Source organism: Malaya genurostris, chromosome 2 (genome assembly GCF_030247185.1).
Source record: "Malaya genurostris strain Urasoe2022 chromosome 2, Malgen_1.1, whole genome shotgun sequence".
In the NCBI taxonomy this organism is placed as follows: Eukaryota; Metazoa; Arthropoda; class Insecta; order Diptera; family Culicidae; genus Malaya; species Malaya genurostris.
Genome location: NC_080571.1, coordinates 292788996 through 292806991, shown reverse-complemented (window position 1 = coordinate 292806991; position 17996 = coordinate 292788996). Strand labels below are relative to the sequence as shown.

The 17996-nt window shown below is 37.1% G+C and overlaps 1 protein-coding gene across 7 annotated transcripts in view; it reads right to left on the bottom strand.

The window, feature by feature from the left end:
- Positions 1-17996, bottom strand: part of LOC131430603 (serine protease inhibitor 28Dc-like) — a 26988-nt gene extending 8992 nt beyond the window's left edge. For 2 of the 7 annotated variants that reach the window (XM_058595700.1, XM_058595698.1), the window contains exons 1-3: positions 17691-17995; positions 11689-11763; positions 11177-11623 (exon numbers count right to left, since the gene is read on the bottom strand). In XM_058595700.1, the coding sequence (XP_058451683.1) occupies positions 11177-11623; positions 11689-11753 (512 nt within the window). In that variant the 5' untranslated portion in view covers positions 11754-11763; positions 17691-17995. The other 5 variants (XM_058595693.1, XM_058595697.1, XM_058595695.1 and 2 more) reach the window with 5 other exon arrangements.

The window sequence follows — 17996 nt, the reverse complement described above, 5'->3', positions numbered from 1 at the left end:
AACCAAAAGCCTGCCAGTAGAAGTTGTCAGTCGTCGGAATTCATTGTGAGTTCCAAATGCATCTCCTAAATCCGCCCGAAATGGATTGTTTCATCTTCTTTGGAATTTCCAGACAGAAATCACAATGAATTCCGAGTCAAATTTCTGACAAGTTTACCGAGTATACACGCCAAGAGCCATCTCAGATCTAAAAGCAGATCCGGTTGGTCATGACAATTCAAGCCACTCTTCAGTCCCGCTGAATTATCATTAGGAATTAATTGAATTTTCTCCAATACACATTCAATGAAAGTATTGATGTAGAACACATCTTCATACTAGTATGGGTGTCGTTTCGGAATATGCCGTGCGAAACAAGGTTGTCACATACACAGATTAATCTGTAATTTATTTCTCCTAAGAAATACAGATTAAAATGTGGGGAAAGAAAAGCATTTTTCAACACCTCTAAAATTCCAAATTTTTTTAAAAAGTGCGAACGCCTTCATAAAAGTCTCTTTTCAGAACCATCATTATTTTATTATAAACAAATATAAAAATTACTTCGTAGTATATACCCACCCAATTTTTTATCCACTTCTACGACAGGGTGAAATAAAAATGTTGTCAGGATCACCGGCAATCATATCTTTTGATTTTATTGTGGGTGTAGCTAAGTGTTTTCAGTTGATAACTATTTGCTATAACCATAAATGGAGTAAATATGAAGGAGCAAGTCTCTTTGCAAACGTATGAGTAATGCCAACAATGTGTGCGTAAAAAACAATTTCGGCTCTTCTTTTCCTGATTTTACTCAATAAATTTTCCATATGGTTGTAAAATAAACCAATCGGTTCATACTGCTTAAAATTGCAATTCAAGAAAAGCGAAAATCTTAGTCTAAAACTCTCTCGTTTTCCTTGAAACTCCCTCTTAGAAAAAAAAAACGTTCAACGGTGGTCCTTCGTTGGTCCAATACGTTGGATCATTGGTTCAACGAAAGTCCAATCAATCGTTCAACGGGAGGCCATCATGGGACCGTCATTTGCCGATTTTGAAACAGACCGTTGAACCGACGACACGACCAGACACTCCGAAGAAAAATCGGAATAAAAAGTGTTCGTGAGCGATTTACCACCAGTTACCATAAATATAGCGACCCCTTGAAAATGACAAAAACTAACTTTTCGGGCAACACTGTTTAGGTTGCTATGAACTAGTTACCAAGGAGCACCAGAATAAATAAACAAACAGTTTAAAATTGTTGTGGAATAATTCCACCGATTCTATTTTTGTGTCTTTTCCGGTTATTTAGTGAATTCCGGAGAGCAACTCAATAATTTTAATCATCATCGATGCAAATTATGATGAAGCTGAGTGCAGGTGAGTGCTTGAATTTTATTATCAAATAAAAATTTTCTATTTGCAGTTAACATTCTTTCGCCGACTTCGAAAATGCTTCTGGACATGGGCAAACAAATAGAGCAGTTTAACAAGTCATTATCCTGCAGTTCCACGGTTACCAAACCAGCCAGAGTGAGGAAATGCGACATTTTGCACGGAAACTAAAGCGGTTTCAAGATGATTACTTCCACTGTTTTTGTTATTATATGCAATTAATAATTATTACGTAGGTGTTGATCGTATACCGTAATTACCGTATCTATGCAGAAAATATATTTACATTTTCTAAATTATACAATGATCTTGTGATATTATACACAGAAGTCCGAATATTCATGATTCTTTTTGTAGCGTAATCTTCTAGTTTGTTGACTCGTTGCTATGTGATAGTTACCATGTTTTACAGATCATTTCTTTCATTTATAAATATGTGTTTTGTTAGTCATAGAGAATTACAGTGGCAGCATGCAATGATTAGTTTTGATAGGTCAGGAAAACATTTTCGATAATGGGAAGACGTTGTTGCGTTGCTGGGTGTTTCAGTCGTGAAGGAGATCCAGTATCTTTCTATTCGTTTCCTACGAACAGTAATATGTAAATTTAAACCAGATGGTAGATAAATAGTTTGGATATACATAATTTAGTTGATTGTTCACTTCATTTCTGAAAAACGATCGTAAGACATGTCCACGGAATACCAAACGAAATTAACAATAAATTGCAGTGAGAAACACTTTCGACTTCTCAAAAACGCTAGTGGTAATAAAAAAAATTAAGATATTCTTGAATTATTTTCAAAATATATGTATTTTTATTTCATGCTTTAATAACTTTTGCTTTTAAATAATTATTTTCATTTTGATTTTGTCAGAAAAAGGCAACCGATTCTTTCAATATCATGTTATTTTTATTTTCGTTTGTATGTCCTTTTACTACGAGTAAACTTTTTTCAATTAAAAACATTGTTTACGATAGTTGCATAAAACAATTTTTTTTATGTTCCTAATTCGCATTATTTTAAGTTCCAAACACAGTTGCGCGCTGTAAATGTACCCATAGGCAAATCATTCACTACCACCCGACAATACAACTTTCTAGCTATGAATATGAAATGATAAAAGCCTTCCTCTCTGTGGCAGCGACGAAATTGTTCCAGTTCATTGAAAAAAAGATGCAAATTAAAAAAAAACCAAAATGACTCAAAACTCTCTGAAATAATAAATTTAATACCTGCCAGCGGGCCAACTACACTCAGTGGTTTCGTTTTAAGTGAAAATCTCTTGTTTTTGTTTACATTCCTTATGTAGTTACCAAGGCTACTGGTAACTGTTTTTCAAAATCAATAATTTACCAAGTTGTGTTGCCAGTTCCAACATTTTTTCAAGCGATTTCGTTTTGACATTACCAGTTACTGAGGGGTAGTTAAATTTGCGATACAGTTTTAATAGTCGAGTGGCAGGTCGTGTCGTCGAACAAACTGTTCCAACGAATATTTCGTGCAGTATGTTGTTCAACAAGCGCTCAACGACCAACAAAATAGAACCGCCTGCTGAGAGGGCTGCTCAAGAAAAATTATTTCAGTTATTCAGCTTACTTCCACTGACACATTTGATTAGCAACAAACACATTCCTATACAAATTTCCTCTTGCAGAAATTATTGCGATATAAAGATTTACGTACCTTCTATTAGTAATCCGGCAAATAAGGAACCTTGAATCAATCTAATCTAATCTCAATCGTGCAATCCACTTTGATAAACTCGGTGCACTGCATATATGAATACACAGATCTTAGGCATAGGGTAAGGGCTCCCTATTTCATCTCAGCTCCAATTTCCATCTCATTCCTTCACTTCATAACTTTGAACATTAATCATATCTTCAAACGTACCTGAACAAAACTGTGGAACGTTTTAAAACATTTATTCTAGGTTTTGCCACACTTGTTAATTGAAAAAAATAGTTAAAAACCCTTCAACGATCGCTTTTTTCATTTAAAATAAACTCTCTTTTTGATTTAGGAACCACTTTCGTCTGAAGTTTTACAATTCATCATGTTTCTGAATATTTACTAATCGATTCATCTCAAAACATGATCACTATTTCACATAACTACACCACTATTCAATGTTGGATGACTTTATAGTTAGTTAACGTCACTTCCCACTTGTTTATTCAACAATCAAAGACTTCTGAAATTACCTGATAAGCAATAAAAGCAATGAAAAATATGAGATGAAAATGTGCACCTAATTCACTTGATTGCGCTTTGTTTTCATCTCATTTCCATTTTAACATGTGATTTGTCCGTTGATTAATAAACTTTTAAAGAAGTACTGCAATCAAATACTAATAGATACTCAGAGAGAAAAGTCTAACGATTTACTTCTCACTTTTTATGAACCTTTACAAATCTGTATAAAACTTAGAAAATCTGTAATCTGATTTAACGAACGCGAACGCAAAAATCTATACAATATAGATAAATCTGTATGAATGGCATCTCTGATTTTCTTTTTGTTTTTAGAAGGGCTAATGCCTTAATAGTAACAATTCTTTTTTTGTTTTTTAAGTTCTCAAAATTAACTGCAGAGTAAAATTTTAAATATGAAACGAAAGGTAACAAAAACGATCCAAAAAATTTGAAACATCGAAATGATTCCAAACTGTTTTTTTAAATATCGTGTATTATGTCATAGTTGGCATTAGGCCCTTTTTAAGGAAAATTCTGACATTTTGAACCTGAGAGTGTACCCGCATACGCATCCCGAGTAAAGTCTAACATCAAAATGAGAACAAATTGAAATCTGATTATAATAGCAACATCAGATTGAAATCCTCATATGATATCGACTCACCAAATTTTCAATTAATATCACATTATGATATCATTTTGCTGTTTAAAGGCAAAAGTTTTGTGAAACTCAAAACATGAAAATATTAAAATCAACAACTTAGTGAATCCATTCAAATTGAGCAATTTTCAAACGGCAACACAAAAATACAAAGTTAAGTTTCAATGGAAGAATTATTACTTCAATCCTATGTTGTTTTTTACAAAAATGCTTTGACATGCTGCCGAGATCCTGCAGTTGACCGCAACCATAACCGCGAAGAAACGATTTTTTCAACATTATTTCAACTTTTACGCAAATAATGCTCCTTCTTTTTAACCACGAGAATATTGGTGTCAAACCACACGTCTGGGAGGCATTAGATCAATTGGCGATCATCGGTACCACGTTTGTCTGAAGCAGGTCAATCTGAATAGTGGCTTTGGCATTCCCATCTCGCTGATCGTCTGCCGTAGTAGGACCTTTTTTTCAGAATTTGATATGAGAAATATATTTGACGTCATCTATTTCCTTCTAGATACGTTAAGTATCCTATCCTGTAAAAGTTTCAGTTCAGTTTAAAAAAAAATTGTTTCGATATTTGTAATCATACGACGTCGCGAAGTTCATTCCAAAGTTTTTAGGCCATTAATTTCAGTGCATCCAGAGATCGGGGACCTGGGTGGCGAAAATAATCTACTTGCCAAACCCGTTCTGAAAATACCCATAACTCTATATCCAATAGTATGGAAAAATTCATTGTTTACGAAGTTCGAATATCGAACATTGAATGTCTCAGATTTCAGAACCTAGAGCTAATTTCTAACAATACCCTAGTGGCTTATAGGTGCCACCAAAAAATATATGTTTAATTTGTCTATTCCTAAGTAGTCCACAAACTGTGCCGAATACACTCTTCAAACAATTCTCATTCCATGTTATAAATGCTTAGAACTTCATATACTCACTAACGCTAGATACTATGAGAAGTATTTTATCAATCATCTAACAGATCTTGGAACTTTTCCAAAGAAACCGTCTAACTAAATCTTTATAATTTTGAGTCACAGGATTAATTCTTCATCAAAGGATCGTAAAATATAAGTCAACACAAGAACTAAAAATTTACTGAAAAGATTCTGGTTCTATCTGTGATCAGAAGCGAGATAGTCGTTCATTGTCCCAATTTTTCGAAAAAACCAATGATCTGGGATACCCTATTGTCGGATTCCTAATTCACGTTCCCTGTGTTGTAGAAGACTTCACTATAAAACGTTCGGTCTTTAGAGCCGTATTTCAAAGTGATTACATGTTCGAGTTGTGTGAGATCAAGTAGATAACTCAATTTAATGTTATAATGTTTGAATGCTACATCTTTGGATATGAGAAGGACAAAGAGAACATTTTCATACTGTGCTCAAATAGCCACACTGCTATTCACGGTGGATGCGGGATGGAAGCGACGAAACGAGTGTGCATTGACAGAAACTACCTGCATACAACTTTGTGAAACAACACTGCTTGTCATATAACCGAACATTTTCCGTCTACATATAGTTAGCACTTACAGTCCATAGAAATCGAAAATTCAAGTTTCAATTTCTATGGACTGTAAGTTAGCACTTATCAGAAAATTCTAAAAAAAAATTCAGTTCCTTACTTGTAGAACTAGAATTATTACCTGAGTTTTTGATCTAGATTTGCAGCTGAATTCGGAGCGTGCCCCAGATGTCTATATTAGTTCTTGAATTTTAACAGTTCTAAACATTGGACAAATTACGCAAAGCGGTTATTTAGAACCACTAAAGTATTTCCAAAAGAATTTGAAGAAGTTTATTTCTACTGAGTATCTAATAGTATGTTCACATTAGCACTGATATCAAGTGATATACGCACATACTTGATATCCGATGATATCATGTGCGATATCACTTAATATCTCATACAATTTGATGTCAACGCGTATCACCATTTTGGCATGATATCCGGGATATCATGTACGATATCATGTCGAGTTGTAAAAAATCGTAACTAGCAACACGGATAATGGCATTGAACGCACTCATTTATGAACGTCACTTTGAGAGTGAAAATAAACAATCATTATAATTTCGAATTCTTCAACGAATACTAGCGTTCGGAGACCATTAAATGCAAGACTTCAATTATTGATTGAATTGTAGGAGAGAAAAGCAATATTATTGATCTTACTCCTAATGGAAACATTCAATATGACAACTTGATTGTCAAACGATATCATTTCGATCATATGTGAACACTTCCACGTGATATGCATATCATCTCGGTATATCAAGTGATATAAGCGCTAATGTGAACATGGTATAAATCTACAAAACTGTATTTGTTCCATGTTATTTAATTGTATGGTAGAATATGACAAATGTTTTTGAGTTTTGACAGATTTTTGAAAAAATAATCTGGCAACTCTCCTCATGACATTTCCTGGTCAACCATGTCAAAGATGACAAATTTACTGCTGATTTAACACATTATTCATGTGTTCTGATAAATTTTTAAAGACTAATGAAAAATTGGTACAAGTAGAATTTTGCCCTATTTGTGGTGTGTGACGGAATACTCTATTTTTGCCTTTCTCTTATTTCCTAATTCAATACTGCAAACTAAAACTGCATATTTTCTGAAAACAGATACGCTATTTCCAAATTCTTTCCATTTACGACGGGGCTGTGGAAGCTGCCAAGTGATCCACGGGTTGCTTTAAACCGATTCTCGAGCTGGGCATAATGCCAAAATTATATCAGAAAAGAGACGTTCTAAAGCTTGCTTCAGATAGAATTGGAACAAAGACAATTACCAGTATTTCAGTTATTTATTGTTGAATTCAAGATCTTTTTTTATACAAATGTAGCGTTTTCATCATACTTTTAAGAAAAAATACGGATAAAATTATTCGTCACGGTTTCGAAGGAATTCTCGATTTTTTCCTGTAACACGGCTCATTAGGCGGCGCAAACCTTCTTCGTCCATTGTTTTAGCTATCTTATTCCACCAGGTCGTCACCTGATTAATGTCTTTGACAACGCTTTCCCTTTGCCTTGAGTCTCCTCTTCATGATTGCCCAGTATTTTTCAATAAAGAGGAACTGGGGGCAGTTGGATGGGTTTAGGTTTTTCGGAACAAACTGGATCCCTTTCTCTGAATACCACTCTTGAATGGCTTGCCAAATCTGACCAAAACATTACGGGATCATGGGATCGAATGAACGGCAAAATTCGTTTTTGGAGACACTCTTTTTAGTATAGTTCCGATGTCATTGTCTTATTTGTAACGAAAACTTTCGTTTTTTACCACAGCGGCAAATGCCCTGCCAAATCATAAATTTTCTTGCAAATTTGTCGGCAAAAACAAATTTAAATTTGGCTGGAACATCCCCCCGAGCCGTTGCCAAGTAAAATTTTTGACCTGGGATTTGCTCGAAGTCAGCCTTGACATAGGTTTCATCGTCCATCAGAAGACACCCGTCGTACTTGGTCAGCACCTGGTCATATAGTTTCCGAGCACGAATTTTGACCACACTATCCTGTTTTATGGTTCGATTTGGCTGTTGGCTAGCTCGATACGACTTGATTCCTTCCCGGAGTCGAGTTCTCCTCACGGTACTATGGGCAGCACCGAATTTTCTGGCCAAATCAAAATCTTACCACGCAGTTTCCGATCGACAGTTCCACTCCGACGATTGGCTTGAGGCTTCCGAATTGTCGTCAATGTTTTCTTATACCGTTTGATAACGCGTCATACGGTATTTCTGGGCAATTTCAGCTGTTTAGCTAGCCTAGATGCAGATCACAATGGATTTTCCAAATAACTGTGCACAATTTTTTCCCTTCTTTCGGCTTCCATGTTGATTGTTTACAAAGTACAGTCGATTTGCGGGATGTCAAAAATCATACGTGAAGCTAACAAAATTCCCGACACGTGGGCGCCAAGAACTTCCAAATCCGTCCACCAGGAGCGCCACAATATGAGCAAAAGTTTGTTCCAATTCTAAATGAAGCAAGCTTTACTGAATGTTCAGTAGTCCACATGCTCCTTTCAATATCGGTAAAGCGCACTTTGCTGCCGAAGTTTGACATTATGCCGAACTTGTCAGTAAACAACAAATATAAATCAGCAAATCCGTTTGCCGAGATTTCAAACAGTGTGTTAGTTTTTACTGAAATTCGGTGTGACACTTGTCATCTGATGTCCACATCGCCATTTCTTATAAAACTGGTATCTACAGGATTCAATGGTACTCCCATTGATTTCTAAGAAACGACTAGGCCGATTTTAACTGACTTAGATCCTAATGAGAATCTCCTACGAAACTATTGATTGCTATTCAATTTCCGTCTAGTCTGACTTCCGCTTTACAGGGTGATGAGTATAGTAAGTAGGGGAGACCGGGGCGAAAATGGCCACTTTTGGTCATGCGCGAAAAAAGTGCGGAGTATTATAGTTTCTCTCGGAATGTTATATACTGCTCGAAGGCTATAACCTTCAGTTACAAAACACATTCGGTTTGAGGTACATATACCCACTTATACGGGCGCAATCTGGCTCGAAGTGCACCAACCTCGAAATCGAAAATCTCGGAATGGGTGGCGCTAAAATGGCCAGCCAAATTTGGATGCAGAAAACAACCAGACTTGACCAAATATTCAGTGTGTAAAGGAAATATATTGGCCTTGTTGATATCTTACAACTGTTTCGTATATGAAAAATATCATTTCATTTTGAAATTACTAATTTTGTTAAAGAAATATGAAAAATGATGAGCAAAATATATGTGAAGTAAAATGCAATTGTGTTTGAGTTAAGACCAAATTCATTGTCTGCCTCAGGGAAGCAATACTGTCCTTGAGTGCATAATCCTGGCTAGCTCTGTGGGAGCATTCAATACAAACATTGTAGCGTTGATTATTGACCAATTTGTCCCAGTAAACGTAGCATTTGTTCAAATCATTGATGGTTCGGAATCGTCGATCATCTTTCGTGCTGCTGATGCTGGATGTGCTTTAGAAACGTTTAGAAACGTGCACACCTCATCGGGAGTATTGTATTTGTGATGATTAGCGATTTTGTCAGAAATCTACCCGAAAATAGTATTAAGCTTCATAAAATTAGCAAGTTTTTGTAAAAAACAACAACAAATTTACGACTCAGACCAAGTTTAGTGGCAATTTTCGCCAATTGGTAATGCTCGAACCCACGTAACACATGGATCAATAAGTCCTGAGACTAAAGCAGAGATGGCGCTCGTAGTAAACCAGTAACCACGTCTTTCTGGAGTACTAACCTTTGCTTGAAACGGGTCAAAATTTTTAAGTCGATCTGACCAGAAACAGCTGAGTTATCGAGGATGGAGTAAAGTCGTTTTGTAGTTTGTTTAAAAAATGGAAAAAAAGAGATTCGTGTTTTGATAAAACATTGTTTTTTAATGGGTAAAAACACCGTGCAAGCGAAACAATGGATTGAAAAATGTTATCCGGACTCTTGTCCATCAAAAGCAATGATTTGTCGGTGGTTCGCCGAGTTTAAACGTGGTCGTACCGACACAAACGACGCGGAACGCTCGGGTAGCCCTGTGGAAGCCGTTACACCGGAAAATGTGAGTGAAGAGACAAAAATTATAATGAAAGATCGTAAAGTGAAGCTCCGTGAGATTGCTGAGATGACATAGATATCATATGGAAGTGTATTTACTATCCTTCATGAAAAATTGAGCATGAAAAAGGTTTTTTCCAAGTGGGTGCCGCGATTGCTGCAATGCACCCTGTCACAATTCGATGAAAACAATGGCGAAATTGAACGAATTGGGCTTTGATCTGCTTCCCCACCCCCCATACTCGCCAGATTTAGCCCCCAGTGACTACTGGCTCTTTGCTGATCTTAAGAAAAATGCTCCAGGGAATAAGATTTGGCTCAAATGAGGAGGTCATCGCTGAAACTGAAGCTTATTTTGAAGCGAAAGATAATTTTTTTTATAGACATGGTATTGAAAAATTGGAAAAACGTTGGAACCATTGTATCACCCTAAAAGGTTGATGAATAAAAAAAAATTTGCAAAAAAAATGTTGTTTCCATTGTTAGTCTCGGGACTTATTGATCCATGTGTTATAGAGGGCTTAGCCGATGGGATGTAACATTTAGGGTTAGAAATATTGCGAGTGTCGATTTTCGACCCGTGGTCATTTTCGCCCCGGTCTTCTCTACGCTATTCAAGTGCGGTGCGAACTACGAACGAAATCTTTTATACGAACGAAATAACTTCGGCGAAATAACTTTCGATGGAATTCCAGATATTATTTAGCGTTGCAACAGTTATATTAGTTCTTGTATTTACTATGTACACGATATTGTAAGCAGTTACATTATTTTTTCAAACGGTTTTCGGTGAAATGACCAGTTCCAGAACCAAGTTTAGCCTGTGATTAATAGTTATTCTATGATAGCGACAGTGATAGCAACAGCCAAGGCATGCTACGTTGCGTTAATGCATTCTATGTGTTAACAACCACTAAAGTGAATGTCACTGTATTCCTACCATGTATTTAAATAAAAGATCATATTAGCTAACAGATAAGACACACAGGACGATATTTACCTTTTGATCTTTGCGTATGGCAAAAACCGCAAACTCCATTTGAAGTAGCTTTCACTTTTTTTTGCATCACTAATATTTTTAGCAAACTCGCCGATCATATTTTCGAAATTTGTTTTTTACTCTACCCCACACTCGGTTCGGTTTACCGCGACAATGACAATTCACTTCGTAGAATAGACGGGAAGAATATCAATGACTGATTAATTGAAGGATTATTCAACCTCGCGAGTCACACGCCAGTATGAGACTAGTTCAAATTTGGAAACTGCGCATTAGTGCATGATGTACGAGACGGACTAAGTGTGTATATGAAAAAAAATACGAGACTTACTCTGCATCTCGCCTTGGCCGGCTACCTTTGGCACTACCGGGGAAGCTTCCCCGCGAGGACGTGAAATCATCATCATCATAGTCGACATTGTTGCACTTGTCATTCTGCCGCCACGGCACATTGGCTTTCAAGCTGGGATCATTGGAGACTAGCTCCCGGAACAGCTTACCGAAACCCTTGTGAATGTCGGTAAAGTTAATCTGTTCGCCCGAGAAACCCATCAGGTCCATCAGTTCGGATCGAGTTGTACCGCCGGATCCGAGTAGTAGCAGCGACAGTGCCCCGGCAATACTGACCGGGGAGAATATTTCCGTCTTGCTTCGCTGGCTCACGATGGCCCTGCTGATCTTCTGAGCCAAGTTGGTCACGCTGTTGGCCACTATATCGACGCTGTTAGAATTGCTGGGTTCCGTAGAGCCATCCGATTGGCTTGCAAACGATTGCTGTCTGAAAAAAAACACAAAAGGTTAGCGATTTGCAGTTTCGGTGAAAAGATTCAATGACAGTCTTACCTTTGGCAGTTGGCGTGCTGTGAAATTACTAGCAGGACTATCCCTAAAGTATATGTGAGCTTCATGCTGAGGACTCTAGAAGAAAGGAATGCAATAAGTGATAAACATGCATTACAAAGTTTGACATGTTGGCGAAATGTTGAATCTTCAATTTTTATTTAATTTTTGTGAAAAACATAACCAAACACTACATGACGATAAACCAATCTTGATGAGATTGGCTCTATACTTGGATCAATGCCTTTCGTAACATTCTATCATCTCCCACGTAAGTGCAGAAGCTGTGACACAAGTTAATGTATTCAACTTAGCGAATGCTAACTTGAATATATCGTATACAAAACAAAAAAGACAGTCACCGCTAGCCACTTCCCATCGTAGATGACATTAAGTCAAATGCGGAAGATTAAATTTTGCTGTGTCTGATTGAAAACATGCTTATGTCGAAGAATCGAACATCAACCTTCACACGCGTAAACGGTTCGTGTACAATATTTACTCTGGTCATGATTGCAAACTTGCATTTTCAGGTACTCGAGGTTCCGGTTCTTCAGCAACCGAAAGTATATCCCGCGTAAACCCAGAATGGGTTATGTCCACAAGCGCTTCGTTGTTTACGACGACAGTATCCAGATATCCAGTTGTTTATAATCGGTTGGTGCTAAGACTGGTTTGGAGGTATATTTTCTAATGTTCACGATATTCACACCAAACCGGTTCGAAACTTTGGGAATTCCATACGACGATTTCACCGGTTGCTGAGATCACATGCGTTTGAATGCATTTTAACCACCGGCATTCGACGACTACCAAATTCGCGATTCATTCCGTCGAGCCGAGGTGGAGGGGGACTGCTCTGTTATGGTGAATTGTTCTACTGGTGAGCACTGGGGTATGAATGTTGACAGTGCAACGGCACAATGAGTACCGAAACCAAGGAGAGAATAATTTATTCTGTAAAGTAGTGACGTGCCGGGAACGAACGCTGCTAAGTTTTGACCTTCTGTTAAAAAAAATTTCACAGTAGTAGGCCGTGTTCGTGGTGTGCTGCCATAATTGTATCGGACACAATATACATCGAAATTGCTGTAAATCTTTTGTGGAAGAAAAATTAGCGAAATTATGCTTTCTACAAGGCAAAAATGATAAGTCGAATTGCAAGTTTTGGCTGCCCCATTTTAGGTCAGTGTGTACAGTTTTCTTCAGTTTTAGAACAATGATATAAAATTCGAAACTTGCAAAAAAGTTGCGCAAAATTTATCTGTTTGAAATGAACGCAAAACTTGCAGACACGAGAATATTATCATAAAAGTTGCAGAAATACAGCATTACTTACGCAATGAAAACAACAATCAATCAAATAATTTCTATTCGGGTTTCATCTTGCGAAAAAAAGAGCAGACCTGAAATCACTTTTTAAACGAAAAGTTAAGTTTATCATAGTTAGGGTAATAGAGGTATTTTGGCCACTTCATATATTTTGGCCCACCTAACAAACTTTATTTCGAAATGCGTGGACTTTCAGCAGAACAACGTCGAAAAATTGTGTACAAATGATGCACAGAACGAGGACTGTCACTGAGAAAGATAGTAAAAATGGAAGGAGTAAGTGAAAAAACCGTGCGAAATGCAATTAGGAAGTTTGCTGAGGATGACACTTTTTAAGATAAACCGAAAACGGGTCGAAAAAATGTCCTGCTAACCCTCAGTTATATAAACGTATACTGAAGGCGTTCGAGCAAAAGAAGGAGGTTTCAGTTCGGGATATGACCAAAAAAGTGGGCACCTCGAAGTCAAATGTTGTTCGTGCTAAAGAACGTTTGAATCTTCGAACCTAGTAGAAGTAGAAACAACCAAAACGTAGTCCGAAACAAGAAGCATCGATCAGGTCGAGGGTTCGAAAACTGTACAATACGATTCTTGCTGGAAATTTGAAGTGCATAATCATGGACGACGAAACCTACGTGAAACTCGATTACAAATCCTTGCCAGGACCACAATATTATAAGGTGCGAGAAGGGCAAGTGTTAAACCAATCCGAGACATCGATGGAAGTCGAAAAATTTGGTAAGAATACTATGGTCTGGCAAGTAATTTGTAGCTGCGGTAAGATCTCGAAACTCTTCATCACCACTGCTTCAATGAATACATCAAGGAATGTTTACAAAAACGACTTTCACCCATGATCCGAAGCCACAAGGATCCTGTTGTCTTCTGACCAGATCTTGCTTCTTGCCACTACTAGAATAGTATACTACCAAAAATGTCCAACTACCAAAAATGAACGGTAGAATGGTATACTACCAAAAATGTCACTTTCGTCTTTTGGGAATCCACCAAATTGCCCAAAACTTCGACCAATTGAGGAATTTTGGGCATTAACGAAGGCACATCTTAGCAAACATGTCTCAGCAGCCGAAACCATTCAACAGTTCGAAAAAGATTGGAAAAAAGTGTCAAAACATGTCGCCAAGAAGTCTGTACGGAATTTAATGAGGAACGTTCGTTCTATTGTTGTAGTCTAATACTATCAGTATATCGAATAAAATTTAAATATCTAACACGTGTGAATTATTTACAGCGAAATCAAAGTGCGTCCATACTTTCTGGGACAGTCTTAAAGTTTCTAACCTGGTTTTCATATCAGGTTTGCTCAAACCCCCGTTGGTAAGTGCGAAGCCAACACAGTTTCGTGAAAAGTGTTTGTTTGATAAAACTACCTTGGGTCAGTTTCAATTTACTCAAGTGAAAACGACATTAATGAAAGAATGAGAGTAAATGATCGCATCCAAAATAAACGAAGAGAAACGAAGCGAGTATCAATACCAAGGTCACTTATTCCCCTACGACAAGACGATACCAAAAGAACGTCTGCAGTGAGAATCGATCATATTTCAATTTTTATTCTTTCATCGATATAATGAAAATCTGTGACGTTTGTATGATAAATCGAAGTAATTACACCCCCGAATTTCTTTGGAAACCAAAACTACCATAGATACGGGCACCAACAGTTAAAAATCATTGTCAATCGTTTTCTGTCATTATCAATTCTCGAAGTTTTGGTTGAATATCGACACTGCACAGTGTACGCATTTCACTGAAAACCGAAAATGACTGAAAGGGTAAATGATAGGAAGAACACAATTTTGAAACTACTCTTCCGCTTATGTCGTTGACTGGTCATGGATCTTGTTTTCATAATTTAATTTTCGTCATTTTCGTCTATTTTGAATCAATGAACATGGCTTTTTAAGGTTAGAAAAAACTTACGCAAGCAAATCATTTCTAGAAGCACTGATTTAACTTGGCCGCCTGACTTATCGAGCTGCAACTTCTATTTATAGGGCTATTTAAAAAGTGAAGTTTACAACAAGTTCAGGACCTTGAACGATCTATGGGACAACGTTCGCCGTGAAATTGCCGATATTGATACTGCGAATTGGTTTTGTATGCGATAACTCATTTGAAATGCGAAAATATTTGAAAATACTTCAAACGGGCTTGACGTCTTAATGCTGGAGTGCATTCAAACACTGCAATGTGGTTAATGTGGCTTTGATCAAAGTTTGTACAACGATCATTGAAATATTCGTAGATTAGCATTTTGCATCCTTAAACAATTCGACGTATAAAGCAAAATATGTCTTATGAATAAGAGTAACTGTTTGGGTATGAATGATTTTGCTATTTTCATTATTAATGTTCAATGTAATGGTCTATAGGGAAAATATTTAAACTATCTTCCAAGGGTGTAATTTGCTGGTTCCGAAGACTGAAGGTTTGAATACGATTGATAGAATAGGAATAAATGGGGAATTGGATGCAAACTGGAGTATTGGTAAGATTTTAAAATGTTAATTCTTTATACAAAACTGATGAGCATAAGCAAGGGATCGAAAGATTTTTTGTAATGTTTGAATCCATTTGATGCAAACATTGCATTGCGGCGGGGCTGGGCGTCGACCTCGAAACACGAATTTTTCTGTACATGGAATTGGTTTTCCAAATTTAGTTGAATTCAACCTGAGTTCTAGACTCAAGTTAGCTTGTAATAACAAAACACATGGACACATCTTTTTTTCTGTAAACAGTTGGGCTAGATCACACACACATACGCACACAACTAATATGATTATTTTATCGTTAATTGGTATGGATTTCATTACGAATGTATGATTCGTCAAAATGTCTCGACAAATTTGCATTCGGCGAACCAGTTTTTGGTGAAGTAACTTTCGGCGAAATGACTCTGACTCATAAAAACCTGATACAATATTTCTATTGGTATAATGGAACGTATCTTCCGAAATAGGATTCTAAATCACAGATAAATTGTGTAAAATTCTTCTTCGGGGATTTTGAATACGGGTATCGAGAAACCATTAGACTATTGGGTAACCATAGACTAGAATAGACTGCATTTTTAAGCAGGATTTTTTCAAAACTTCAGCGTGTATTGAATCACAACATAAACTTCGGAAAGGGAGCTCAATCAGCAGGTAAAATTTGGTTCTTTTGAATCCAAGTATGTGAAAATCGGTCCAGCCTGTACTGAGAAATGTTAAGTCCTTGATCGTTTTCGAGGATGAAATTGGCGTCTTCGAGAATTTCTGCCACATTATTCGATATCAGATGACCAGACATTTCGCCCTAAAACTATCACTGAGCAATGTATGATTTGGTGTGAAGAAATCATAACTTTTTTGTTGGCGGTGATTGAAGATTTTCGTCGCTATGCATAAAAAAATCAACGAGTATCTTAAATCTACTAATTTGTGGTGATTGGTTCAGTTGCAAAAAAAAATGAACCAAACATTAAATCGAATTCAAGATTTTCTAACATATATAAAATGTTAAGGCAAAACATCTAGCGGTGAAAGTAATCTATTACAAAATAAATGGAGTCTCAAAACATCCAACAAACTCCTAGATCATCACTTGCATCATCACAATAAATTTAGTGTTCATTTCGATCTCAAACTCTACTCGGGTGTAACTTCGATGGGAGGCAAAGACCATTGCATTGTGTTATGAATTTGAACCATTAAACTACATCAGTCGTCGCTGGTTGTTAGAATGTCTTCCACTGAAACCAATATTAATTTATAAGCGAATTCACAACAAATGTTTTTTTTGTTCAAACCATTTTTTTCCTCAGGTCGTGTGTAATCCCAATCGGTTATTCATCCTGATAGAATAATATCTCCTGAATGTGCTGGTTTATTGTTTTGTTCTTCGCATTTTTTTGTTGAAATTCATACACTAACGAAAGTTGATTGACCACTCACCGTTTTTACTTTTATTTTGAACGATCACTTTTCAGAACACGACCTACATTGCTTTTTGTTTTCGTGCGCATTCAAATATTCATCAGATCATAGGTTAAGTGTAATCGTATTCAACCAGAGGGCCGCTCCAGCCGCGAAATTTTTAATTGGTTCGAAATGATGATACTAAAATAGTGCTTCAAAATAGGCTTACAAGAAAATAGTTTGTTGATCACGATTAATTCACCAACACATTCAATTCTCACGAGCACTTAATTCTTATCAGAGCTTTGGCTATGTTATACTAAAGCAATATTTCCAAATATTTCACAGCATCTAACGAATGGCTCGATCAAGGTCGGGCGGCATCCACAATCACGGATTTGAAACACACTGTTGAAGTCTCACAAACTCAGGAAATCTTCCTTGGTACGGGTTAGTATAGGTACAAACGTACAAACGGTGATGACCTCTGAGTGATAAGGCGATTTGTTTGCCATACTGGCTTCAAATGTTTCTCTTCTACGACTCACTAATGACTGTCAATGATGCAGATGGAAATAATTCGTCGAGTCGCTATTAGGCATTCCACACTTGCCAATTACTCTAATGCTGCGGAAAAACCACACAACCGAGGACAGCTACGACAAATTAGTATCAGTAGAGCCACCGAATGTACCGATCAAAAACCATTTCAACCGTTTGCCATCGATGCTACCCATATCAATTTACCTTGTTCACAGATCTAGTGCACGACCCAGCGGAAAACACAAAGAACTCTTAGCACTGCAGGCAGAATCAGGTTTTTTGTTGTTGTTATTTATTTGCTATCACAGCTAAAACGAAGAATTGTCTCCTTCTCCCGCAAGTGCTTCAACTTCCACTGGAAGATCCCGATGATCTTCTCCACTGCTGTATGTAAGTGGTTATCCAACGCGCGTGCCGTTGCGATAGACTAGTCTACCGTTCTAATGAGCAGTTGAATCGTGATCGTGATCGCGTCCGAACGCAGCTTTTGCAGGACTGAAAACTCGTTCC